Source organism: Mchenga conophoros, linkage group LG6 (genome assembly GCF_057382185.1).
Source record: "Mchenga conophoros isolate Kocher_MC1m ecotype Shallow Benthic linkage group LG6, M_conophoros_male_GT1.1, whole genome shotgun sequence".
Taxonomy (NCBI): Eukaryota; Metazoa; Chordata; class Actinopteri; order Cichliformes; family Cichlidae; genus Mchenga; species Mchenga conophoros.
This window is the reverse complement of record NC_140531.1, coordinates 9,332,755-9,360,566: the sequence shown is the minus strand read 5'-3', so window position 1 is coordinate 9,360,566 and position 27,812 is coordinate 9,332,755. Positions and strand designations below refer to the sequence as shown.

The window sequence follows — 27,812 nt, the reverse complement described above, 5'->3', positions numbered from 1 at the left end:
AAACTGATCAGTAGGACCTGAAACTGCAAACATTCAAACATTCAGGCCAACAATCAGTTGGTGAACATATTAATCTACTACAATTAGCAAAAATGAATAAATAAACAGAAGAAAGTTAGAGTGATATCAGAGTCATGCAAGTTTTTGACCAGGAGGTTAAACTCATGCAAATTAGCTTCATCCAGGCTCATGAAAACACTGTCCTGCTTATAAACAGCAGATCATTTGTGTCAGTGTCAGGATGGTTTATATTTGAGCTTTTAGTTCACACAGAACAATTTTTATTAATTGTTTTTAGCGATTACGAAAGTCTGTGAATCCCCAAATTGTTCAGTTGTTCTCTTTGCTCCCCATGAGGTCACTTTCACCATGTGACAAAAACAACACCCCACTCTACACACTCGGGCCACCAGCAACTTTCTAAATCCTCAATAAAAAGCTGACAGGTTGCAATGATGTTCCAAAGAACTTATTAAGAAAACAACTAAATACACAGAAAATTTTATGAAAATTGGTTTATTTTATATCTCATAGTTTTAAATGATGCAATAAAAATATGTATAAAACATCACAAACTGTAATATTTTACAAATGCTTACGTCCTGCTGATGCAATGGAGACATCTTCCAGTGACAGTCTTCATCAGTGTGAGTGTGAGGAGGATCCTAAACCCACCAACACAGAAGTGCATGTTCACAACTCCCTCTGTGCAGGCGGGGTCAGGACCCTCCTCACCTAGGGTGAGGAGGGTTGGTGCTGTGGCCAGTCAGGTATGAAGTGCTGAGAGTGGATCTTTGGTCCTCTGTGCAGCTCTGTCCACTCTCAGCTGCCCTGCAAAGCAATAACACAAGAAAGACGTCATTTTAACACAAAACAGCATTTTCATTGTTGGTAGCTGCAGTATGTTGTTAAAAAGCAATTTTAAACCCAACGTATACACATGAAAAATATAAATAAAGCTAAACCTACAGTGCTGCTGACATAGGATGATGATTTATACCAACTATTGGAAGAATTTTGTCTTCAATACAGTTTGTTGTCAATGTGAGGTGATAACTTACATAGTTGGAACACAGCACCACTCTCCCGTTTTTCACTTGGTCATCCATCCTTCTCATCGGGTTGGTTGGGGTAAGGCTGTCTTCTGGGTGGGGTGTTTGCTCCATCTTGGACATAACTGGAAGTAATAACAACTAAAAAACTACCTTTAATTCACAATGTAATATTAATATTAATGTCACATATCAACAAAAAAAGCAATACATTTCACATGTGCGAGTCACATGTTCTTATATCTGTAAAAACAAAGTTTAAAAACACATTCTAACATAAACTAATCAGAGTCACTGTCATCCATGGAAAGGCTAAAAGGCCTCTCCCAGAAACGTCTGACTCCAAAACTACCTGAGGATGTTGAAGGGGCATCAAACTGGTCACTCACCTTGCACCTCTTTGCACTTACCTCTTCGGTGCAGATGTCTTCTCTGCTTCTCTTTTCTGAGGAAGGAGCAGCAGAGAGATCAGCTGAGGAAGAAGCAGCAGAGGGAGCAGCTGAGGAAGAAGCAGCAGAGAGAGCAGCTGAGGAAGAAGCAGCAGAGGGAGCAGCTGAGGAAGAAGCAGCAGAGGGAGCAGCTGAAGAAGGAGCAGCAGAGGGAGCAGCTGAGGAAGGAGCAGCAGAGGGAGCAGCTGAAGAAGGAGCAGCAGAGGGAGCAGCTGAGGAAGGAGCAGCAGAGGGAGCAGCAGAGAGAGCAACTGAGGAAGGAGCAGCTGAGGAAGAAGCAGCAGAGGGAGCAGCTGAGGAAGGAGCAGCAGAGGGAGCAGCTGAGGGAGGAGCAGCAGAGGGAGCAGCAGAGGGAGCAGCTGAGGGAGGAGCAGCTGGCGGATCACCAACTGGGGCAACAACTCGAGGGAAGAGTGGGGCATTGGCCTGGCCGAAAGGCGGCATGGCGATGGGGGCAGCACCTGGAGCAATAGGACGTTGCCAATCGTGCCAAAACGGCTCTGGAGAGTGCTCCCGGATGAGAGGGGAATCATCTCTCTCATCCATGGTGTCATACCCAGAGTCATCGCTAAGCCAATCCCCCCACTCTTCTGAGTCGTTCCAGTCAGATGAATTGTCAGTCTGTTCACTAAACTCTTCATCGTCTACAGGTAGGTAGGGGGGGTACTCACCATACTCACCTTGCTGTTCACCGACATCAGCATCTGGTGCTTCATCAGAAGAGGGTGAGGGTGAGAGAGGGATAAAATACCTACCATACTCACCTTGCTGTTCACCGTCATCAGCATCTGGTGCTTCATCAGAAGAGGGTGAGGGTGAGAGAGGGATAAAATACTCACCATACTCACCTTCGCTGATACGCTGGGTATCAGTGTCCTGAGCTTCACCAGAAGAGGTGGTGCTCTGGAGACTGTCATCCAGGATCCTGATGACTTCAGGAAGGCCTTCTTCTGCAGGGCGTTCAACCACATAGTCAAGACGCCCTGTGAGGAAACAATTTTTAAAATAACATTAGGAATGTAATAGACACCCAGTGTTAAAGCAACAGACCTACATCTGTTAGTTTGAGCAGAGGATGAGAGAAAAGCATTTTATGTCAGACTGAATGACACTTCTACTTGTTCAATCTTTAAGTGAAGTTTTTTAATAGAAGACCACCAAACCTCCACCAAGGCAGCTCACTCTGTGTACTTTTAAGGTGACACTATATTGACACTATATATGACACTGTATTTTGTGTACATTCAATTTGTTTTATTTGTTCCTTGTAAGCCTTTATGCAAACACTATGTTGGAATAGGTAATGGATAATAGGTATTGATTTGTAAATAGCCGGACATGAGTAACTTATTATATAAATATACTACAGTACATTTATAACTAACCATGCAGCTCATTCTCCTGTTTTATTTACAATTCACGATGTCACACATTTTGAAAAAAGCTCATAGGTTAAATATGTGGATGCAAACCATAATGTAACATTTAGACCACATGTACCAATTGCATGTCCTAAATATATATATATATATATATATATATATATATATATATATATATATATATATATATATATATATATATATATATATATATATATATTTTTTTTTTTTTTTTAAATAAAAACACAACCTTCTTGGCAAGAGTTGGCAAGAATTGCACACACAAAGCTCTGCAGGTATGTCTGAAAATGATGGTCAAGTGAAAAACAAACAAACAAACAAGCAAACAAACAAACAGAAACTCTTAACTCAGAATCCACATTTTTAGAAATGTGCACAAGGACTGTATCTGCCATAAGGACAGATACATCTAATCTGTGGTAAACATGCTATCCCTGTGTAAATATCCCTGTGTACAATATCTCTCTCTGCTATCTAATAAGGTTAAAAGCATTACCGTAACAGAAGATAGGTCTTAATGCCATTATTACTACTGTTTTCATATTCTTTTGATATTATTTTATTTGTATTTTTTTATCTTTGTGTTTTGCAGCAGAGAAAAAATATAGTTTATGTCAATAAAGCCTTTGATCCGGAGAAGAAAAGGATGTCAGGAGGGGACCTGGATCTGTGTGTTTACGCCTGCGTGTTCTGAGGCCATGACATCTTGAAGATGCCGTTACCACAGAAACTGATTTTTGGGCATTTTACAAATTTTAGTCCATTAAGCTATTTTTAACCATTTCATTTTAAAGAAAAGTGTCAAATTTGAAGCCTTCAAATCAAAGTAACACCTTTTTTTCATATTCATACATCAGTCGTTAATAATTTCTACACCTCTCCCGGAAAATTTAAAACATACAAACAATTTACGGGAAACAATCTTGAATACACATATTTGATCACATTAAAACTTGATATTCACACTGGAACTTGTTAAATTATTACAGTAATTTACATTTAAAGAAATTTTCACACTTACCTGCAGCGAAGTCCAGGTGACAGTCGGGGAGTCCGGGTCCACGGCGAGCCATCTTCAAACTTGAAAAACAAAAACAAGTACAAACGATCCACAGATGAAGTACTTGTTACGCGTTCAAGTTATATCCGCTTTTAGTAAAATGGTTTGCAAAACTTAGCTTTCCACAGGCTGAGGTTGGAGCAGGTCGAAACAAGTCCACGAGCAAGTGTAAACGGACGTTTGGAACCTTGTGCAGCATTTATATACCCTCGGCGGCCATGGTTACGGTTGTCAACGTGTACAGGTGCACGTGATAGAAGTATAGGAATGGAGCTCACCACAGTGTAATTACAGTTAATTTATGGTCATTTACTGTCAGGGTGGAAGTAATGAATTACAAATACTCACGTTACTGTAATTAAGTAGATTTTTTTGGGTACTTGTACTTTTATGAGTAATTTTTCAAGTGTGTAATTTTACTCATACTTGAGTACAACTTACACCATGTAATCTACTGAGTACTACTGAGTACGCCCACAATTTGAATTAATATTCAAACCTTTCGTCTGCATTTTTGCAGCCAATAAGGCCGTGCAATCCCGACCGGCCAATTTAAGACATAAGCAAAGATAAACTCTGCTGCAGCAGCAGGCACAGGTGTCTGGAGGTGCTACATGGTGGAGTACAAACTACTTTATAGACGGAAGATTTGGAGACAAAGAAGCCAAAATGGAGACAGAGGACAACACTGTCAACCATGAAAACGACGTAGAAAAGACGGAGGACGCGTGCCCGTGGCCATACCTGGAGGAATTTTTCATGTGCAGAGGGAGAAAAGGAGACAGCGTCCAGATGCAGTGCAAACTTTGTTTGACCTCTACAGTCATTTCAGCTTACAAGACTTCAGCGTCTAATCTTAAAAAAACACATTGAGGTAAGAGGTTTTACAACTATACGTGTACAATATTGCCTTCTTATTTTTCATGTGTGTTAAGGTTATTAGTTTGGCTAAGATATTGTCACCGCCATTGGTTAGCCTGATATTAAAATAAGACGGAGCTAGCTAATGTGCGTGTGTGCATAATTGAGCTAAATTCATAGGAATGTTTTAGCTTATTATTTGGATAACCACCGTCATTACAATAAATTAAATTTGTAGTCATTTAAAACTCACAGGCCTACAATCAGCTGGCCTATATAAAAAAACAAAAACAAAATTTGAACACAGTGCTGAGCTGCATCTCAAATTAATCTTCCAGCTCTCAGCTGACATGTATCAGAGCCCGATTGATGGATCAGTTGATCAGGATCATTGGCCTGATATAGGTCTATCATAGTGACGTGGCTCTTAATCAGTAGGGTTATATGTTTCCCAATATGATTTTTTTTTTAAAGAACATAATGTGGATTGTTTTTATTTGTTAGCTGTATGGGCAGCATTTTTGTGTATGTGATCCCTTTTCTTAAATTACATTTGCTATATACACATATTTTGCTCTCTTAGTATTTTTAGAACCTGACTAATACTGAAAACTTTAGGGTGATACTGATAAAAAGGAGTTAAAAATTTAGATACTGATACATTGGTCGATACTCTTTTTATAAATAGTATACAGATTACAGAACTTAGAATGTATACAGAAATTCATGTTTTTTGCAATGATCGTTCAAAATTGGTTTACATTTGTAAATAAATACAGCAATATATCTGCAAGATTTGACCAAATTCACCACTCTTTTATACTATGCTAAACAATCAAAGATTAGCTCATGTCTAGTTGAATGATGTTTTAAAAATGTGTTTTCCTGTAGTGTTAATCACAGTGATGTTATGAAGTAATGTATGAACCTGACGTATGATAATATTTATCTCTACAGAGGAAACATCCATCGAAGATTGAGCAGTACAATATCACTGTGGCATCAACATCTCGTCAGCGAAAGACCACAGCCACACCAAACAAGCTCTCAGCAAATACACAAGCCAAGTTACCAGACCTGATGTTGAGAGCTGCAAACAAACATGTTCCACAAGCAACTGTTGACATGCTTGTCATCAATTTCACATGTGAGGGTCTACAGCCATTTGCAGTGCTAGAACAGCCATCTTTCAAAGAATTGGTTACCACATTACAACCTCAAGCCAAAGTCATCTCCAGACCCACTGTCCGTGCCAGAATCTGTGAAGCTGCTGATCACATGAAGATGACTTTGGTTGCAGCATTGGATAAAGTCAAATTGGTTGCTACCACTACTGATTGTTGGTCAGCTCATCAGAAAAATTACCTTGGAGTCACATGCCATTGGAGGAAGAGTCCCTGGAAAGAAGATCTGCAGCACCAGCATGCAAAAGATTGAGAGGGTCTCACACATTTGACATGCTTGCTGGTGCGCTTGATGATATCCATTGCCAATACAAGATTAGAGGCAAAGTTGTAAGAACCACAACTGATAGTGGATCCAACTTTGTCAAGGCCTTCCACATGTTTGGGGCACAAAATGATGCAGATGAAGCTGAAGATGAAGCAGACCCAGAAACTATTGACCTGACTGACCATATTGACTACCATGAGGCAAGTGCAATTCTTGATGAAGACTCTGGTTTGGAGTATCAACTCCCGCCTCATCAGCGATGTGCATGTCACCTGCTAAACCTTGTGGCAACATCTGATGCTGCCCTAGCAGAGAGCATGAATGAAACCTACAAGAGGCTCTCCCGTGCAAGCTTTGCAAAATGCCAGGCCATTTGGAACAAAACTCATTTGGCTAATGAAGTGGTAGAGGACAAGTGTGAACTACAGATCATTCGTCCCAATGCAACACAATGGAATTCAACCTACCTTGCCATTGAAAGGATAATACGCATCATTGATGAGAAGGGGGAAAATGACATCAGGAGCATTTGTGAGGAGTTCAAGGTGAAAGTGTGAGTAAAATTGGACACCTACCAATATGGTTGCAAATTTTGTGAATTTTCCTTAATGGATGGTTAAAAACGTGAGCAGACTCTTAATATTAAATCAGAAGATCCCTATTATAGTCATGGTGGGTTTTGTTGTTGTGTCTTACAGGTTGAGTCCTGCAGAAGTTGCATTCCTTAGGGAGTACTGTACCACCATGAAGCCACTGGTGAAAGCTTCAAACATTCTTCAGTCTGAGTCCACTTCCTTTATGGGATGGCTCCTGCCAGTAATCCAACAACTACTGTCCAAACTTAGCAGGCTGGAGACATCAAGCAAGACATGTGTGCCACTCATCAGGGTGATCCGAAGGGCCAGCTCTGTTCTAGGATGCCCTCTGGACCCAGTGGAGGTGGTGAGTGACAGGAGAATGGCGGCTAAGCTGTCATCCCTGTTGGACAACGTCTCCCACCCCATGCAGCAGACTGTGACAGCACTGAGCAGCTCCTTCAGTGGGAGACTGCGGCACCCACGGTGTGGGACGGAGAGATTTCGCAGGTCTTTCCTCCCCACTGCTGTCAGACTCCACAACAAAGACTTTAACTGAACAAACACACACATCCACACATGTGCAATAACACTAAGTGCAATAATCTCTTCTGGCATCGTTGTATTTTACTCAGTTGTATATAGCATTCGTATTGTATTTTTATCTTATTGTATATTTTTATTCTATTTTATTCTACTGTATATAGTATATTATTTTATTCTATTCTGTACAGCTGTGTACTGTATTTATTCTTATTGTATTCTAATTTTTGCGTCATAACTTTTGCACTGTCCACTTCCTGCTGTGACAAAACAAATTTCCCACATGTGGGACTAATAAAGGTTATCTTATCTTATCTTATCTTATCTTATCTTATCTTATCTTATCTTATCTTATCAGAGCCCTGCAAAATGGCCTTCAAAAGCGTTTTGGAGCGATGATGGAGGATCCAGAGTTGGCTGCAGCTGCAGTCCTCTTACCCAAGTTCAAGACTTCCTGGACTGACAGAGCAGATGTAACAGAGGCTGGTAAGGATTCATGTGATCCCATTTTTGTGTATTTTTACATTTGAACACATGCTTAAGTGAGTATTTCACCTAATACATTGTAAGTTATTGATGGTCTGTCCTGAATACTAAACAATCCTTTTTGAGAATTTGCCGTTTTTAAATTTGTGTTCAGGAATAATCACTGAAATTTAAATAACAAAATTGTGTTATCTACTTACAATTACAGCCTTGACATACATCAAACAACATCTTGAAACGACAGAGCATGAGAGTGAGGATCAGCAAAGAGAGTCATCTGATGAAGATGAATTCTTCTCCAGACCAATCTCCAGAAGGCTGCAAAGTGCAGTTGAGCTTGATGGTTACCTTGCTTGTGCCACAGACACCATGGAGCTGCTGCACTCCTTCTCAGGTATCAAAAACCTCTCTCTTAAACTGAACACAGCTCTGCCTGCTTCTGCTGTGTGTGAACGACTTTTTAGCTGTGCTGGTCTACTCTTCACAGCCAAACCAAGTCGGATTGCCTCTGTTAATTTAGAAAACCAGCTCTTGCTGAAACTGAACAAAAGGTTCAAGTGTGACAGAAATGCTAAGAGTTTAAGACACTCACCTGCCTGTTGTTCAGTGTATGGGGAAAAGTTTAAATGGTTCTACGCATGTTCAGAAACATATTTGTCATTGTTTTAACAAACAAAATTCCTTCTTTTATATCTACATTTATTTACAAAACAAGTTACCTTTCTATACCTTGTTCATCTGAGAAATGTGCTTTGAACATAAATATTTATACTGGTGAATCGAGTTGAATGCCTGCTATTGACGACAGAATAAAACATCAGTCTGTTAAAAAGTAATTAATACTCTGAGTAGTTTTTGAGAAGAGTACTTTGTACTTTTACTCAAGTATTTTTTTAACACCAGTACTTTTACTTGTAATTGAGTACAATTTAAGCAGTGTAACAGTACTTGTACTTGAGTACAAATTTTGAGTACAGCAGGTGGATGAGGGAAAGGGGAGGAAGGAGGAGGAGAGACCCGCGGACCGGCCGCGTCTCGTATTGAAAAGGAACCCGATTTGTCCCGGACTTCAGCTTGAATGAAAAACAAATACACAAAGCTGGAGTTCTTCTGTGTCTTTACGTGGCCAGCTGCCTCTTCTTCTCCCATTCTCTCTCCCTCTCTCTCCTGTTGCTACTTAAATCATGAAACTGATCAATGATCAGCTGATCGCTTTTCTCTTGGAGATACTATATAGCTCATGCTTACGGAGCCCCTCTGATGACATCCTCCAAAAAATAAATAGATTGTGGTGACAAAATACTACTTCCTGCCCTCGAAATAGTATAAGTGCCCACGAAATACTTATTTGTGGCCACAAAATACTATTTCGAGGGCACGAAATAACGTGCGCACGAAATGCTAATTTGTGGGCACGAATTGGGTATAACGTGGCAACGAATTACGCATTTGTGGCAACAAATAGATGACGTGCGCACATCATATTGATACATTGGACAGCTGTGTAGAGACATAAGCATAAGAGTAGGCTAAACCTGTACAACATGGCCAGAGACAGTATGATTGAGTTTTATTTTTGTCATGGTCTGCGTGGCAGACCTTGGGTGTGTGGGGAAGGAGGACCCAAAATGCGTTTATTTACAGTGGAGTAAACAATACACAATAATAGGTCTAGGTCCCTCAGACCCAGATCCCTGACAATTTTAGGCTGGGAATGAGCTACACATGCATTTTGAAAAGCCTGGCACTGAAAGGAACCATTATTATGGAGAGACATTTAAACAGGATATTAAGAGCCCAGTTGCATTGCAGACGTAAGTACGACCCGGACGTTGGGATAGATTCTATTGTCAACCAACTGCAAGGGCCTGGGAAGGATCACGGTTATTGGTCAAGTGTTTCGTGCTCACAAATAAGCATTTCGTGCGCACGTTATACCCATTTCGTGGCCACGAAGTAGTATTTTGTGGCCACAATTTATTTATTTTTTGGACCATGTCATCAGAGGGGCTCCGTACATGCTAATATCACATCTTCACATTTTTTTTAGAGGTAACAATAACTTTGCATTCTCGCTACTCAGCATGCTCTAAAACAGGTATATGTTAGCAATGACAACATTTAACAAATGTTTTTAAAATTCTAGCCGTGCTAATTAGCCTTAGGATTGGTTGAGGTCTGTGAAAGCCTTTGGAACAAAATCAGTCTTGTAAAGCTCACTATTTTCCAGCTGAGCCTATAGCACATTTGTTAAAGTCAGTCCGGATTGTACAGCTTCTAATCAGAAACAATTAAAGTTTGTTTCTTTTTTTCTGCTCATCAATCTTTTTCTGTAACCAGGATACCTGGAAAGTCTTAAATAACTCATGTTAAAATGTTGCAGTGCTGTAGAGTGGGGTCATGTTAACAATCCATTCAAACTTGTGGTCTTCAAGGTCAACTTTATCAACTTAATCTAGAAACTATCATTCCTACAACTGTGCTGTGTATATGTCACAACATATAGCAGGAACCTATAAACGTAACTGACCTTTGACCTCTCCTTCAAGAAGGTACATGTAATGTCTACAGTGATTAGACATACTTAATAAAACAGTGTGGGGCCCAGAGTATTGTTGTGCATCAGTGTGGAACATGTCAGTAACACTGAGGGTTACACACACTTTGCCAGGTACACCTGTTCACCTGCTCGTTAAACACAAATGTCTAGTGAACCAATCAGACGTCAGCAAATTAAAGTATTTTAGCATACAGACATGTTCATGATGACCTGCTGAAGGTCAAAGCAAGTATCAGAATGGGGGAAAGAGATTGCGTGGTTGTTGGTGCCAGATGGGCTGGTCTGAGTATTTCAGAAACTGCTCATCCAATGAGCTCACAAAATTACCTCTACAGTTTACAGACTGTAGTGGCAATCCAACCAGCAAAAGGCCACCTGAGGGAATTTGAAGTATTTCCAACTCATCCTGGTGATGAGGTCAAACACAACCAGTACTTTTAACATTTTATCAATTATTTACCAATTTAAAAAACAACATGTGGTAACTTATTTTTAATTTTGCTGCATACAAGTTGAATGAATGCTTACTGGATCTAGAACACCATTTAGATCATAACAGCTCCTGATCAGGATGAATTTCATTTTCAAATCAAATTTCATGTCGCAGTTTCACAATTTTGTAACATATTATTTCAAAGCTTGCTTATGGGCTTGTTTTGGAGCAGACCAACAGTCAGGCTCGTCTTCACCCTTACTGTCAGACTCTGAATTGATGGTTCTGCTATATCTCACCTGGCTGAGCTCTTGTAATTATTTTGTGATAAAACTTTTTCTATTTTGAGATCAAGATTCAAGTGGAAATCTTTGTGTGTCTGTCTCTCTCCCTTGGTTTCTGTAGAGGTACAGTGTGGGGCCGCCTGGATAAATGTTAAACAGAAGCTAGATGTAGTGTTCCTCCACTGTCCATTAAGGATATGAGGAAAAGAAATGGTCAAGAACAAAGTGTATGGTGTATTTATAAAAGAAAATGGCTTTTCAATTGTATACCAAAACCACCACCAGAAAGTCAACTACAACTTGTTACATAATCATCATGACTGTTGTATCAGTTTAACAGTTTATGGGTTGACTTCTTTCAGTTCATTCACTGTTTACATCATGAAGGAAAAAGAAGGCAACAGGCTGAGAAATGAAGCTGTTGTGTGTCTTTGTGGCCACACGGGGGCAGTGCTGCATAAATAGTAGAATCTCTTCCTGGACACTTTTTCTAGACCTCTTTTTAAATGACTAATAAAGACAACAACAAAATGAATTACATCAGGATCTGATATGGTTTTGTTTTTTTGTTGAGCTTTATATATTTCAGAATGCCTAGAGTTTGTTTGTTTTCCATGTTTTGTGATACAGAACATCTCCTCTCAGACGGCTGTTGTCTCATAATGGGTCATTACCTGGTCTGATGGGGTGTTTGTTCCATTTATAAATCAAGTGATTGATTTGTAAAATGAGAGATGGCCTCTGACCTGCTGACTGGTGTCTGATCTTCTCTGCTCCCCTCAAATTTGACAACTACTCAGCTGATGTGATGGTGGACAGGAAGTCACTAAACCTGGGACTCTGGAAACACATTTCTAGGGATAGAAAAGTTAATGTAGATCGTTTCAGGAGATAAATACGAAATAATCGATTTGGTGATTATACTAATATAGTAAGAAAATAATGTATGAAAAAATGATTTTTTTATCTATACACTTAAGCAACGACCAGAGTCTTAGAATTGCGCTTTCACCAGGTTTTACTTGACTGAACAACAGAACTTCTCTGTCTCCTTTATAAGGGGTCACATCCTGAGTTACACAATGAGTCTTTCAAATGTGTGCGATAACCCACTGCATGTGTAGTCGTGCTGAGACCGCGTGGTCTTACTTTTATTACCCCTTGATTCAGCTGTGACCTGCTTATCAAGTCTTTTTACAAGTACATCATAATTATCTGCTCTGTGCAGACATAAGTTGAGCAATGGTTTAACAAACTTTCCCATCAAAAACATGAAGGTTTAGCTTTAAGCTTATTTGTCCAAACAACAAAGGATAAACTGCCAGCACCTGGACTGAAACAGAACATAGTAGTGTTGGATGTAAGTAAAGGAAATACAAGTATAACTGTGACTATGGAACAAATCTCCTTCAATGTTAAACCTTAATGTTAACCTGATTGTGTTTATTAGAAAAATCATCCATTACAGTGTCTGTGATTGCTTCACATAGTTAACTCTGGTTGTCTGTGGGTTTGTGTCAAATTTGGAGTGAACAAAAGCATGAAAACTGTGGAAGATGCAGACTGTGAAAGTCTAGTTTATTTCATGAATACAATTATTTTTTACAGTCGCTAGAACAAAGTAGCGTACTGTTAGAGTTTGTATTGTTGATTGTCATTTATGCTTAGAAATATTTAACCATAGATGCTTAGAGGTGTATAATCAATTGTGTAGTGATAAGTTGTGTGATCTTTAACAGGCTACAGAGGCTTGGTGTGCATTCCACACCTACATCCTGGGAGCATGAGAGAGGTCATACCTTCTCTTATTGTTTTATGGTAGGATTAACGTAATTACGTCTGTTCTAGTCTAAGTGCTTTTTGTGTATAAATGAACTGCTGGACTTCCTTACTGTGTTATCTAGGATGAGGGGGGGTCTACCCTCTTCCTTTTTTTTTTTTTTTTTTTAAATGACATCAGAAACAGCAGTATGCGACATTACGTGATGGCAGAGCTTCAGTTCATCCTTTGTCTTTTTTTTTTTAATAAATAGGACAGGGGGAATGAATGAGAGAAAGAGGGGGAGAGAAAGAAAGAAAACCAAAGGGGAGAAGAGACGGTGAGAAGGGGGGGGAAGAGAGAGAAAAAAAAAAAGAACTCCTGGGTCACCTGTATGGAGAAAAAAACAAAAAAACAAAAAAAACAAACAGAGGAGACAGCAAACAACAAAGAGCAACATAATAATAGAGAAAACAAAGCACCATCACAATAAACTAGCTAGTCATAGATATCAATATTTTCTAAATAATAAACGATATTGTGCAGCACGCAAGATAGACAGCGCACAGTGTGCTTTGAGGCAGCAGCCAAGAAAGCTTTAGTCCGCGTCTGTGAATACCCATGTGTGCATACCTGTGTGGATCAGCATGCTTGCATTCCAAAGGTTTCTCCATGTAATGATCTGCTAGGGAGTGTGGGGGGGCCACAGCCCCGTCCTCCAGGGTGTGAAGTGGATATGGAGGAGATCAAAACTGCAGACATCCAGAGGCCCCCAGAACACAAGAGACCATGGAAGACCAACAGAGGGGCAGCCGCGCCACTGTTCCAGTAAGAGCTGAGGAGAGTCCCAGATGAGGGCTCGCCCAGCAGCCGCGGAGCAGAAGTCAGGGGGAGTTGCAGTGACGCGCCCGTGAGCTCCGCCGGCCCCCAGCTGCGCCTGAGTGACCGAGCCCCAGGCCGAGGGCAGGTAACCCCTCCCTGGGGCCAGCTCCCCCGCTGACCCCAGTAGGCACTCCCACCCTTCGCGACCCGCCAGGGAAGGGGGGCCCAGGCCCATCAGACCGGGGCCCAGTGCAGTAGCGCCCTCCGGCTCCACAGAGCCCTGGATAGTCCACCCAACCCCACCACAGAGAAAACTGCACCCACCCCACCATCCACACATCTTCCAGACTACATAAGACGGTAAACGCCCAGGCTGAGATCTTCCTCCACCTCTCCTGTATCTCCCCCTCCTGCAGAGAGTTCCTGAAGAGAAGAAAGCTCCTGCAAGATGTGACCATCCCCCCCACCAGTTGAAGAGCCCCCCAGGCGGCTCGACGCACCGGCGGCACCCTGCTCCAGGGCCGGGCCCCCATGCACCCACCCGCCCACAACCCCGGCAACACACCAACCAGGACCCAAGCCCCCGAGGCCCGGCCCGGGCCCCAGCCCAGAGACGGAGCGCCCCCAGAACCTCACGCCCATCCCGGACCCACCCAGGGGCAGCCAGGTTGCCAGGTCAGTAACCCACGTCCGTCAGCACAGACCCTCCCCTAGCCCCGCTGCACGCAGCCGCGAGGAAACAGTCACCTGAGAGCCAACAGAGCCCCCAACCAGACGTGACCGCTACCCCGGGTTGAGCCCCCCAAGGAAGATGCCTCCGGGGAACCCCCCGATGCCCTAAGCCTGTCCCTACCCCCTCACCAATCACAACAGTGAAGGCGGGACCAAACTATGACCCCCCACCCCCACTAGGTGATGGAGCTGATAAAAGGGGCCCAGAGCAATTGATCTAATGTGGTGGCAGAGGCTGTGTCAAGACTAATGTAATCTAATAGATAATTTCTATATTGGTTAGAATTAAGATTATTTTTATTTTTCCAGTTCATGAGGACTGTTTTCTTGGCTATGCATAGGGCAGTGAAGATCATATGGGCTATATTCTTTTCTGAAGTGACATTATCTAAGCTGCCCAGTAGACACACTAAGGGGGAAGTTGGAATGTTACATTTCAGACACTTTGATAAGTCTTCACATATCTCGCGCCAAAACTTTTGCACTGGTGGACAGAACCAAAGAGCGTGGATGTAATTGTCTGGTGTATTGCCTTGACAGTGTGAGCAGTTGTTGGAAGATGTAAAGCCCATCTTGAACATCCGATGACCTGTATAGTGCACTCTATGAAGTATTTTGTATTGTATTAATTGCAGACTGGGATTTTTAATTAGTTTAAAAGTTTTTAAGCAAATCTGAGACCAGAAGTTTTGGTCTAGGTTGACTGATAAATCTGCTTCCCACTTTGCAGTAGGAAGGGATATTGATTCATCTAATTTAGAAAGTGTTCTGTATATTTTAGATAATAATTTGGGGGATTTAAGAGTAAGAAAATGTGCCGCACTTAGTGGTGTTTGTAATTCAACTTGACTGAGGTTAAATTTCTTTTTTACTATGGATTTAATTTGTTGATATTCTAAAAACCTTGTCTTGTTGATCCCATATTGTTCAACTAGTCTGTCAAATGGAATAAATTCTGTTCCCTCTCATATATGTTCTAAGTATTTAATTCCTTTACAACTCCATTCTGGGAAATTAATCATATTATTGTTTTGTAATATGTCAGGGTTATTCCAGATAGGTGTACGTTTGCATGGGATTAATGAAGACTCCGTTATTTTTAGAAACTCCCACCATGCTGTTAGAGAAAAGCTGATGTTGATACTTTTAAAGCATTCATGTCTTTTGATGTTTGAGCTAATAAATGGTAGGTCTGAAATCTCTAGATCCTTGCATAGTGCCTGTTCAACATCTAGCCAGGGCTCAACTAAGAAGGTATGTTTTAACAATTCTGAGATGAACTGAAGCCTGTTGGCTAAGAAGTATTGGTGAAAATTAGGCAGATCTAATCCTCCTCTATCCTTGGTTCTTTGTAGCGTTTTTAAGCTAATACGTGGGGGTTTATCTTTCCAAAGGAATTTGGAAATATATGAATCCAGAGATCTGAACCAATCTTGTGATGGTTTGTTAGGGATCATCAAAAATAAGTAATTTATTTTTGGCAAGATCATCATTTTTATAGTGGCGACCCTTCCCATGAGTGATATGGGTAAAGATTTCCATCTAGTCAGATCGCCTTCTACTTTCTTTAGAAGTGGGATGTGGTTTAGTTTAGTCAAGTCTGAAAGCTTAGGAGAGACATTAATACCTAAATATTTAATATTTCCGGATTGCAGTGGGGCAGAGGAAGAATTATGGAAGGAGCAGTTAATGGGGAGAACTGTAGATTTTGGCCAGTTAATTGAATAATCTGAAACTCTTGAAAACCAGTTTATTAAAGTAATTACCTCAGAGAGGTTGGTTTGTGTGTTTTGCAGAAAAAGCAACACATCATCCGCATAGAGACTGATTTTATGTTCTATGTTCTTACATTTTATGCCCTTAATTGTTGTAGCCTGTCTAAATGCTGCTGCTAGAGGTTCGATAAAAATTGCAAAAAGTGAAGGGGAGAGTGGGCATCCCTGTCTGGTGCCCCTCAGGAGACAGAAGCTGGAGGATGTCTGGTCATTTGTTCTGATACGAGCCGTTGGGCAATTGACTACCCTCTTCCTGACCAAGGATGTTTGCTTGTGTGCTTTTATGACCCTTTGATCAGCAGTACCCGACACACACACACATACACACACACACACACACAGGCAAGGTACTCTTTGTGTGTATGTAGACGTCACATGTTAATGAACCTATGCATATTCATGTAACCTCAATAAAAGGACAGTGGTACGGGAGAACGGACGAGAGCAACTGGGGTCAAGTGAAGGAACGGCACTCTGTCCGGTCTCTCCCGTGCATGAGTAACATGAAGAACTTTGCCTATTTGTGTCTTGCTTAGCAGTGTAATTATATTGTCTTCAACGTTCCAGCGGATGGGTTCAAGCTACAAACCTATCATTAATTGGTCCTTCGAGTGCCGGAGCCCTGGAATCGGCATTCACCGGGGGGAGGAGGGACACGCTGAAAGACTGACGTCAGCCAGGAAGTTCCTGTGGATTCGCGGTCTGTCTTTCTCCTCGATGAATGGCGATCGGCGGGATTCGAGGCTATATTACACGCTAAGCAACACCGAGTAAGTTTACAGAGGCCGACTCTATAACCGTGTTGTTGTGCAGTCTCCGCCATTTTGTGAGGCGTTGAGAAGTTCGCTGCTTTGTGGAGCGAAACCCGGGTTCCTTGCTACTGTGTGCAGCAAGAGGTTCCTTACCGCTTTGTGGGGTAAGAGGTTCCTTACCGCTTTGTGGGGTAAGAGGTTCCTTACCGCTTTGTGGGGTAAGAGGTTCCTCGCTACTTTGTGCAGCGAGAGGTGAGTTCTCCGCCACTTTGTGAGGTGTTGAGAGGTTCCGCGGGGTCCAGATTGTGCTGGACAGTAGGCCTATTTTGTGTTGTTGTCATTGTCGTCGTCGTCGTTGTTGTTGTTGTGTGAGTGTGTGCGGAGCAGAACATGTGGTCTGTGACACCGACTGTTGTTGTTATCATGGGTTTCTAAGCAACCAAGAGTGAGTCGGAGGGAGACAGACGTTTGTGCTGGACTTTGCTCCTGGCAGCACAAAGTATTTATGTAAAAAAAAGAGGGAGCGACGGCTCCACAGCTGCGCGGGTTCACGCGAGCGCGGTCACGCGGGTTTCACGCGGACCTGAGCCGTGCGGTTAATCGCAGGCTTATAAATGGAAGAGATTCAAATGTTAGAAGTTTTCAGAAAACACACCAGCCTTGAAGAGCGTGTGGAGACCATAGACGTAATTGAGGTGGATAGTTGTTAAAAGTAATCTACATTACGCTTGTGGTTGCTCAAATTCAGTACAATGACATATGAGGTGAAGTGATATAGATAAATATTTAAACTAATGAAGTGCATAGAGGCACTTGACCTGTGTGGAAGACTGTCGTCTTATTATGAACCATTGTTGAGATGTAGAGCACACCTGTGAAAACAACTAATATGCTGAACCCTGTATGAAACATCTAAAAGTACATGATGGAGAAGCTGTGTTGAATATGAAAGTGTAAGACTTTGCCGCTGTGGGCAGAGCAACTACTGTGTGATGTTGCGTTGCAGTTTTTTTTTCTGAGCTGATGAGCAAGCTACACATTATCAGATCGAGAGCTGTCTGAGAACTACTCTAAGAGAGGGAAACAGCGCTATGATAACTGTGATAACTGGAGTGTGCAGCGTTTCCATGAGCAGTTTTCCTGAATCTTGACTCTTGTGTGTGAAGTGTTCATAACATCAGCATCATGTTTTTGTTTATTTGTTTTGTTGGGTTGAAAATAATTAAATAAACATGTGATCATGCCTATGGATCACCATGGCACATATCTCCAGCCATATGATTTATTTATGCAGGTGACAAAGTGAGTGTGAATGTGTCTGACATCACAGTGTTTTTGTGCACTGTGCAAAAGTAATTGCCTTTGATTGTGAGTGACAGCGGTGATTTTGCAGGTCGCCAGCTATTGTAAAAAAAAAAAAGAGTGAATAAGAGGGAGAATTTATATTGTAGAAAAAAAATAATCATAGGAAAAAGGTTTTGTGTTGATCAACCAAAAAAAAACTATAATTTCATTTTCTGCTTTTAAGAAAGGATTGTTCACAAAAACACAGAGCGAGAGAGAGAGAGAGAGATATGTGTTGATTAAGCAGTGATGATAATAATGAAAATGTCTTAGTTGTCACTTTCAGGTGAAAAGCAGACCTGAATCAATTTTCCACATGCAGCGGTCGGAAGAAAAGTTATAGTTTAACAATTGGAAACGTTCAAGCCAAGTTTCTGGCTGACTTATTTACAGCACGATCTGTCTCAAAACTCTCACTCGTCCCTGAAAAAACCTGATCAGCAGCGGCAGTATCGGAGCAGAGGCTGCAGAAGCAACCTAACAAAGCATCAGAGAAGAAGAAAAGCAAACCCATCTTCCTGTCTGATTGGATGAATTCCACGGAAGGGCGAGCAAGATGGCGGCGTGAAGAAGAGTTTTTGTTCGAGCGCTTAGCACGAGACACTTATTTGACGTCTTTCTGGCTTTCGGGACTTTTTTGGAGATCAGCGCGCTAAGCTTGCTGGATCTGAGGCCAGGTTCTGCGGCGGCAGCATGTCGAAATGCTCAGAAAGGACTGAGTGACTCGGGCAAGCCACATGCGGCTAGCATGCTGGCTAGCGACCATAGCTACATGAAAGAAATGGACCCTTCATGATGCGCTCAACGTGCCGGCGCTGTGGTGGGAAAGGCTCCGATGTGGACAAGAACAAGGCCCGTGTCAAGACCGCCATCAAGAGTCTGGTGGCGAAGGGCACTCTGGTGCAGACCAAGGGCACCGGGGCCTCCGGATCCTTCAAGATGAACAAGGTTACTGAGAGCAAAGCTAAGACGCCCGCCGCGGCCAAAGCCAAGAAACCGGCAGCAGCTGCTAAGAAGTCGCCCAAGAAGGCAGCAGCAGCACTTCAGCCACTAGACAGGACAAAGCTGAAGGAGAACTGCCGGGACTGTTGAAGTGGGAGAGGACAACAGAGTGAGAAGACTAGGTGAGAACACAGGAATTATTTAATGTGGGAAATCAAAATTTGGGTTAGCAAACCTGGGGAAAAGAAAACTGACTGCTTAAGTTGGAAAATTGAGAAGGAGTCTCAAACACTGCAAAAATAGAAACATACAAAATCACACACACAAGCACAACATGCATTAACCCTACTAACACAAACACAAGAGAGCTCATGAAGATTAGACAACATCTTAAGCGTGTGAGTCTGTTTATCATCTTGTCCAAGTCACTCAGTGTGATGCAAAAACCAGTGGACTCATAGCACATTAGTTACAGAATGATCAAATAATAGTAGAGAAGTGTGTAGGACAGGCAGCTTTAAGAACATGCTCTGCTGGAGATGCAGCTCCACACACATGCAATGAAAATTAGCTTGTCATCGTTCATCAGTGTTAAAATAGTGTCAATTTAGCAGACACTTGTTATCAAATGCTGAATTTATCCAATGCAAAAAAAAAAAAATTGACTCTCTAGGTTGCAGGACAACAGTTTAACTTTTGTGGGGAAAAAAGATTCTGGTTTGAACAACCAGTGATCAGACAATAAATTTAGTTGTTAATATAGTAAATTGGGAGAAGCTTCCTGCTTGATTGATGCAGCACAAGTTTACTATAAATTTACTGTATGAGGGAAATTCTCTTTTAGTGATAACTTTTTGAACATGCTTTTCTGTTGTCCTGTCAACTTAGTGGGTTAATAGCTGATATGCAAATTAGTTGATCGTTCTTAGATTAATGAAAGGTGATTGAATTCTAGCACGAGTGAATGAGATGTGTTGGAGTTTGTTAGAGTGGAGACTCTAAAACACTGAGTTTCCTGTTTTGATGTGCGAGTGAATTCTGTATCTAGATACACAACTCTGAATACGTCAGAACAAACTTTTTTGTGAAGTGCATGACAGCATGTCACATGTTTTATGATGACGGGAACAGGAAAACTGAATAAAATAGATCTGTGGCCTAAATGAGTGAAGAGCACAGACCTGGTGATTAAACTCATAGCTAATAAGACATTAGGCTTATGTGTGTGTTGTGCAGCTGATGGTTGATTTGGAGTGAATCTAGCTGATGATTTTTCTTCTGTTGTGAAGTCGAGCTTGCCGATTAGTATAATGGTATGATTTACCCTCCTGAGATGAGGAGCTTGTGTCATGACTTAACAAGGCCTTTTTATTTTGATACTTTCACAGTGCACTGAGAGTTTGGTTTGATAATCTCTGTTATTTTTCATTTTTATCTTTTGAACAGGCACTGATTTTGTTTGTCGATTTCTTTTCTTTAAGCAGATCTGCACGTCGGGAATTAAAAGTGCTATACGACCTGTCGAGAAAGTCGTTACAAGTGAGTTCTCCACATTAAAATGGGCTCTGGAGAAAGCCACTTATTGGGACAATATTAAATAAAAGTCCCGGCCTAAAACGGATACAGCGATGTAATCTGATCTAGAAGTTCTTTTTCTTTTTGAAATGACGTCATTTTGCTGAGAGTGGAAACTGAATGCGACGACAGGTTCCACTATCAGCAAAGAAAGAAAGAATGCATGTATGAATGTATGAGTGAAAGAGGAAAAAAAACTGACTAACTGGTAAAAGCTGACAAGACTTTACTGATGTAACACGACTCAAAGTTAACCCCCACCTGACAAAGGTGGATGAATTTATGTGTTTTTGTTACAGGAGCAGAAAGATGACAGCAACATTCGAGGTTGCATGATGATTTAACTTGTGAAATGCCATTTTCTGTGTCTGTGCATTTACCAAAGGTGTTATTCCCTACCTTGTGTTGCTCACAGACATTACTGTGAGAAAGTGTACACACCTGCGCAGCGCTAACATTTACATTTCTTTTTACAGCAGATGATTAATCATGTGTTTGATCATGTGGTTTATAAGAGGATTAGTTGATGTTTTTTTTTTTACTATAGGATTTTTGGGTTTATATGTGAATGACATTCTTTCCACGAGAAGGGATGGTTGACTTTATGGTCTTTTTTATGGCACCTCTAGAATCTGTTGACCTGTGTCTGACCTCCGTCTGACCACAGTCAATGTGTATTGCTAATGTTTGTTTCTTTGAGAATGCTGTAGTAGATTCAGCTGAAGCGGACAAGTGACATGAGTAAAACAAATAAGAGATTACGGTATTTATGGAATAGTTTATTATGGGCTCATTTGCTGGCCACTTTTGAACCCATAATAATATATGAGTGGAGTGACCTTGCTTAAGAGTAGTCACTGATTACATTAATGTTGACTGAGTACATGGGATGATCCATGTCTGAGGCAAATTATGGAAATGATTGTAGTTTACTGAGAAAACCTGCACATGACACTTGTCTTGCTGATGTTGAATGCTTATTACTCTTATGATACAATTGTTTACAGGTATGAAGTTTGATTTCACTTCCAGATTTTTCTTTCCAGGCCATGATGGTGTGTATGCAGGCTCCTGGTGGAGCCAGGTGTTAAGCAAACTTAATATGCAAGACACACTAACATCTTTTATTGCAGGGTTACGGAGCTACTCCGGAGGAGATGCCCTGATGTTGCCTGGGACATGATCTAGCTAATCTTTTTCTGTAAGACAGGGATCCAGGTTTGATGAGTTGACGCGTGGGGGTGCCCATGCGTCAAGAGGAGGGGTCCAGGAATTAACATTAAACAAGGTTTACTATTATTGTTGCAGTGATTTGTGTGATTAGCCGTTTATTTACAAGTATTAAATCTATGCAAGTGGTGCATCCATGTTCAGATGAGGCTTTGATGGCCTATAAGTGAAGTTCACTGAACTAAAGAATGTGGTTTGATGATTGTTGACATGCTCTCCAAATAGAAGTTTTTCTTTTTAGCAAGGGAATACAGGTGCAGCAGTAATCTCCTGAGAAATCTTCAGAGGCCCAGTGAGAAGCGTGAACCATTCCAGGCATAGCCGACAGCCAGGCAGTGGTTGAGGTCAAAGGTCAAGCTGGTTGGGGCCCATCATGAGATCAGACTTTGGAGCCACAGCAAGGACCATGAAACTGCGTTGGAATGAGAGCTGTGCCAAAAGGGCTTTCCAGAGGCCAACAGAGGAGATTGTGGACAGCAGACGGGCACCTGAAGGATGAGGGGAGCGTGCCAAGCTCCATCGACAGCGCAGAGGGAGTCTAAGGATGACATCATGATTCTGTGAAAGCACAGGAACCAGAAGCTGTGGTGGTGATGACAGCAGTTTCCTATGTGCATATGATGACACTCTGAAGGCTGCTGGGATCATAACAGCAGTAAGACAACGGAACCCTGCACCCTTTCCACAGAGGTGTTTCTCTGCAGAGCGTGGACAATTAAGGAGTCATAAATATCCCCCTCACAGGACGAAGGCTTGAATGAGGTGATGGGGGTTGGTGGAGGCCATAAAACTAGGGTGCTGAGAGGTCTGCAGCTTTGGAAATAGCTGAGACCCATGTTGACAAACAACAACACTAACTGGTATGTTTGAATGTTTATTCTACATACATTTGGACTCTGGTCCTATGGACAATGAAACAACTGGAAGAGACATTATGACGTCCTGCAGAACTCAAACCACCCTGCAGAGAGACATGTGATGTGCACACCTGGAGGAAGCACCACCAAGCTGAGATGTGTTTGAAAATGTTACTTTCTTAGTTTCACTATTAAATCAACAATTTCTTTGGTTGCTCGTAAGATGCAGTTTGCCATGAGATGAGCTCAATGAATGGGATAACTGCTAATACATTTATTAAACTGTGTATCTTTGCAATAATTTAGGGTGATTTGACATATGCTGAGTATAAAAATGTTTGCATTGAAACTGTCAGACATGAGGTATTCATAACTGGGAACTTTCTAGCATAAAGGTCAAAAACGGGGGAATGTTAGAGTTTGTATTGTTGATTGTCATTTATGCTTAGAAATATTTAACCATAGATGCTTAGAGGTGTATAATCAATTGTGTAGTGATAAGTTGTGTGATCTTTAACAGGCTACAGAGGCTTGGTGTGCATTCCACACCTACATCCTGGGAGCATGAGAGAGGTCATACCTTCTCTTATTGTTTTATGGTAGGATTAACGTAATTACATCTGTTCTAGTCTAAGTGCTTTTTGTGTATAAATGAACTGCTGGACTTCCTTACTGTGTTATCTAGGATGAGGGGGGGTCTACCCTCTTCCTGACCAAGGATGTTTGCTTGTGTGCTTTTATGACCCTTTGATCAGCAGTACCCGACACACACACACACACACACACACACACACACACACACACACAGGCAAGGTACTCTTTGTGTGTATGTAGACGTCACATGTTAATGAACCTATGCATATTCATGTAACCTCAATAAAAGGACAGTGGTACGGGAGAACGGACGAGAGCAACTGGGGTCAAGTGAAGGAACGGCACTCTGTCCGGTCTCTCCCGTGCACGAGTAACATGAAGAACTTTGCCTATTTGTGTCTTGCTTAGCAGTGTAATTATATTGTCTTCAACGTTCCAGCGGATGGGTTCAAGCTACAAACCTATCACGTACATTCATGATAAAGTAAATACCACAACACAACATGGACAGTAAGAAGTAAACTGAATTGTCTTAGAACTTATTATATTCTTTAAGCTTAAAAGCAACACCCAGGATTAGACTGTTTGTGTTTTAAGCCTTTTATTCAAAGCTAGTATGTGTCAACACTTCTTTCTGCCAGCAGCATTATTGAAGTGACACTTTAACGACACTTTACCTGCTGATGCTTCACATCACAATCTTTATGACGAAAAAGCTCAGATGTCTGTGCTGTCACTTGTTATGAAAATGGACAGAACCTGGGCTCAGGCTTCCTCTTCTTCTTTCCTTCCTCTTTAATAATAACCATAGATCAGTAAAATAGCCATATTTTTAAACAAATGATTGTGATGAAGAGAATTTTTTTTTCCAGTGTGCATGAACTCAAAATCTTTTGAGTTTAAATCTTTTTTGTTTACCAACAACTGGGGAAATCCAAACTTGATGTACCAGGTCAACTCAGCTCCTGTCTTGACCTCCCCTCTGCCGAGCGTGTACACACACACACACACACACACACACACACACACACACACACACACACACACACACACACACACACACTGTATCATCATAAATGCCATGATATCTTTCTTGTTCAAATAGTTTATTCACTTAACAAAGAGGTAGCTCGGAAACTCAGTAAGAAGGAGGAAAAATAGTTTAAGGACACTTTCTCAAATAAAGAGGATTTCATCATCTTTCTGTTCATAATACAGGCTAAATAAAAGAAGAGATACATCAGAAACAAATCAGTAGATCCAGAAATTATAGAGGCAAACTCTTTTCAGCTGTAGAGGTACACTTCATGTACTCATTAGCCTACAGTTCAAATGCCTGTGTTAGGGTGCATTGTTTCAGTTTCATTAAGTCTTCTTGCAGTTACATGATAATTATTATGCTGGAGTGATCAAAGCTCATAAACATCTGAGTTACACAATGAGTCTTTCAAATGTGTGGAATATCCCAGCTGTAACCTTTGCTTTCAGTTTGGTTAAATTCATCATTCAGATCACAGACTAAACAACAAGTACAGTAGGTCTTCCACTCCGCAATTAAAAATAGCAACACTCATGTAAGGCTTTATTCTCCATAGAGTCAACATAAAGCAACATGAAATAACGGATCTTTCATCTGAAATAATTACAGTTTGTATAAATTTACACTGAAGACCAAAATACACACACATACATAAAACCCATAAATCACTAAAACCTATTAAAACACATGGAAAATTACCTCATTTGTTGTGCTATTCAAAGATGTGTATGTGTGTGTATTCAGGCCAAGTCATAAAGAAAACAATAGAGGTCAATATACTTTATGTTCTACAGTCGCTGCAGATTAATGAAATATAGTGGAAACCTGAAGATCCTAGGTATAGTAGTTTGTGGGAAATAAATACAGTGAAGTGACCATTTAGCTCTTGTGGCATGAAACTGCTTAGTGCATTATTATTTGCATTTCTACAATATGATATTTGTTTAATAATTGATTAATTTAGTGCATAAAATAGTTGATAAATAAAATGTTAAATATCTAATCATCATATCAAAAATCATATATTTGGAGGGAGTGTCTTTGACACATGCTGACTGCATTCTTCTTATAACCAGAACAGGAAGTGAGATCAGAGGAGAACAAGAGTGAGCAGTTTGGTGAAAGGAACAGGAAGGATGAAGAAGAGGTGAACATCCACACAGTTTAAAAGGAGACATCATGGCACAATAAGAGCACAAGCTCTAAGATGAAGACTGGTAATGATTAAAAACTGCACTAAATAGTATCATTCTGTGACTTCACACTTTAGGTAGTGCATAACATTTACCACTTTATATTAATTTTACTATATGTTTAAATAAATAAAAACAAATAACTTTAAAAGGTGCTGTTATTGAGTGAAAACTCAAAAGACTTCAGGGCTGTTGTAAGCCCTGTATGCTTCAAGATCCTAGCAACGCCCTCGCCAGCAGCAGCAAACTGATATGGACCAGTTTATGCCTTTTATTCGGTTGTAAACTCTGATATACTTTTATAATTAACCTTTGGGTGACTGCACAAAGACTGAGAGGGGATGACAGAGAGGGAGAAAGATGGAGGAACTCAGCACATATAAGAAACGGGTAAGAGTGGACATGAAGTCAAAGTCAGGGACATGTCCGATAATAAAGACCTTCCACCTGGCTACATATATGTCACTTCTGCTTTGCCCACATTCATCTATGGTGATCGCTCATAACTAAGCAGGGTGCTATGCTCTTATCAAACAATGCTCTTAAAATAATTATTACAAGAATATATTTTTCGTTATTGTTTTAGTTGAATATAAAATGTTTGTGTGTGATTGTCAGTACAAAGAGGAAGCGCGGACAGAGAGACTGGAACTAACAGAGATCAGGTGGATTTTTCACACAATCTACATGCATTAAATGGATGCGTTGTGTGCTTTTCAGTAGCACTCTGCTATTAATGTGAATAATAGCATTTAGCAGCATTCACATCACTGTAAACTTGAACAGGATGAATGCTACTATACTGATGTGACAGACTACAAATCTGTTCTCCACTCTCTGAATTGGTGTACACGAGTCTCTGTGCTGAGTCTGCTCAACAAAGTGTTTGGGTTTGCATGAATTCAAAAGCTGTCATTTAAAACCAGCTCTATTACCAGTTTGCTTCTTGTGCAGGTGGAGTCGCAGGGGGATTTTGAACTGTCTGTATTGTATAATGGTACTTTAAATACTTGATGATTTGGTGGACTGGCCTCTATGTGGTTAAGAGACTGAAACAATGCCGTGCAGGTTTCTCCTCTGATCTGCTTTTTCTTAAACTGTTTTTGAAATTTACTGGTCAACATGACTGTGCCATTGCATCAGGTTTTAAACTAAAGTGACCACCGTAAAGCTGATGTATTATATTAAAATCTGTTATTCTTAGACACTGCTGTAGGCCATCCAAAAATTACATTTCTTTTGAAGGCAACACTAAAAGCATGACATTAAGACTGAGCTGAGCCCTCCTAAAGGTTTGATGCTGGAGTCGCCCCTGATTGAGTGCTTCTCACACATTTATGATTTTGAACAATTTACAGAAAATAATATCAACAGTAAGTACTTTTAAAGATTAAACATATAATAATAGTTGCTAAATTCATGCAAGTCAAATAACTGATTGATCAACTACAGAAACAAAATTGTACTTCATGTGTTTCATGAGCACAAATCTTCATCTGTAAAATAACAACTAAAGATGTCAGATATTTGTAGTGAAGTTAAATGTACCAATTTCCACTTAGAAGCAGCGGAGAAGAAGCCACAAATGTGATGGAAAGACCAAATAAAATAAAATAAAGTACAAATTCCTTACATTTGTACTTTACTGTAGTAATTGTACTTAATATCATCTGGCAAAAAGGACCCAACAACCTTCATGCAAACTTCACAGTTTCTGAACAACTGAATGATCTACTTGACGCCTGAAACTACATTGAAAACACACATGACGTATTTATATTTTAACAATCGAAAGTTCACATGTAGAAACAATTCACACCGAAGCAGCTTCTTGCAGAGCGGACTGTTTATTTTGAATGTTATTTTAATTTTATTATTTTCCATTACTCCGTGTAATGACTTGATTTATCCAACCAATGTAAGAGCAGACCTTCAGAGAAATAGTTGGTCCGGTACAGGCAGGTTCACAACCACCAACATGCACACCATGAATCTTGTTGTTTTTGGCCATCACTCCACCACCAGAATCACCCTGAGAGA

At 40.8% G+C, this 27,812-nt stretch overlaps 2 protein-coding genes across 4 annotated transcripts; one reads left to right on the top strand and one right to left on the bottom strand.

The window, feature by feature from the left end:
- Positions 1–724: 724 nt before the first annotated feature.
- Positions 725–4,054, bottom strand: LOC146572054 (uncharacterized). Of its 3 annotated transcripts, XR_014892892.1 has the most exons (4): positions 3,926–4,054; positions 2,337–2,484; positions 1,062–2,252; positions 725–831 (listed from the first exon to the last, which is right to left on the bottom strand). XR_014892892.1 is itself a non-coding variant. In XM_085278573.1 (2 exons), exons 1-2 carry the CDS (start codon positions 3,975–3,977, stop codon positions 1,334–1,336), a joined length of 1,203 nt encoding a protein of 400 aa, XP_085134699.1. In that variant the 5' UTR covers positions 3,978–4,054; the 3' UTR covers positions 766–1,333. The 3 variants fall into 3 exon arrangements, 1 of the variants encoding a protein (XP_085134699.1); XR_014892891.1 differs by having other exon boundaries at positions 1,062–2,484; XM_085278573.1 differs by having other exon boundaries at positions 766–2,484.
- A 2,927-nt stretch (positions 4,055–6,981) lies between these two features.
- Positions 6,982–8,681, top strand: LOC146572053 (uncharacterized). The gene is made up of 3 exons (XM_085278572.1): positions 6,982–7,362; positions 7,754–7,881; positions 8,090–8,681. Exons 1-3 carry the CDS (start codon positions 7,022–7,024, stop codon positions 8,548–8,550), a joined length of 930 nt encoding a protein of 309 aa, XP_085134698.1. The 5' UTR covers positions 6,982–7,021; the 3' UTR covers positions 8,551–8,681.
- Positions 8,682–27,812: the final 19,131 nt, after the last annotated feature.

What these genes read in the sequence shown, in the direction of transcription:
- LOC146572054 (XM_085278573.1), bottom strand. Translation starts at nt 3,977, where the DNA reads ATGGCTCGCCGTGGACCCGGACTCCCCGACTGTCACCTGGACTTCGCT. An exon ending in TCACCTGGACTTCGCTGCAG is followed by an intron (nt 2,485 to 3,925) that starts GTAAGTGTGAAA and finishes GTTTCCTCACAG; the next exon opens with GGCGTCTTGACTATGTGGTT.
- LOC146572053 (XM_085278572.1), top strand. Translation starts at nt 7,022, where the DNA reads ATGAAGCCACTGGTGAAAGCTTCAAACATTCTTCAGTCTGAGTCCACT. An exon ending in GGGACGGAGAGATTTCGCAG is followed by an intron (nt 7,363 to 7,753) that starts GTCTTTCCTCCC and finishes TTATCTTATCAG; the next exon opens with AGCCCTGCAAAATGGCCTTC. An exon ending in AGCAGATGTAACAGAGGCTG is followed by an intron (nt 7,882 to 8,089) that starts GTAAGGATTCAT and finishes TTACAATTACAG; the next exon opens with CCTTGACATACATCAAACAA.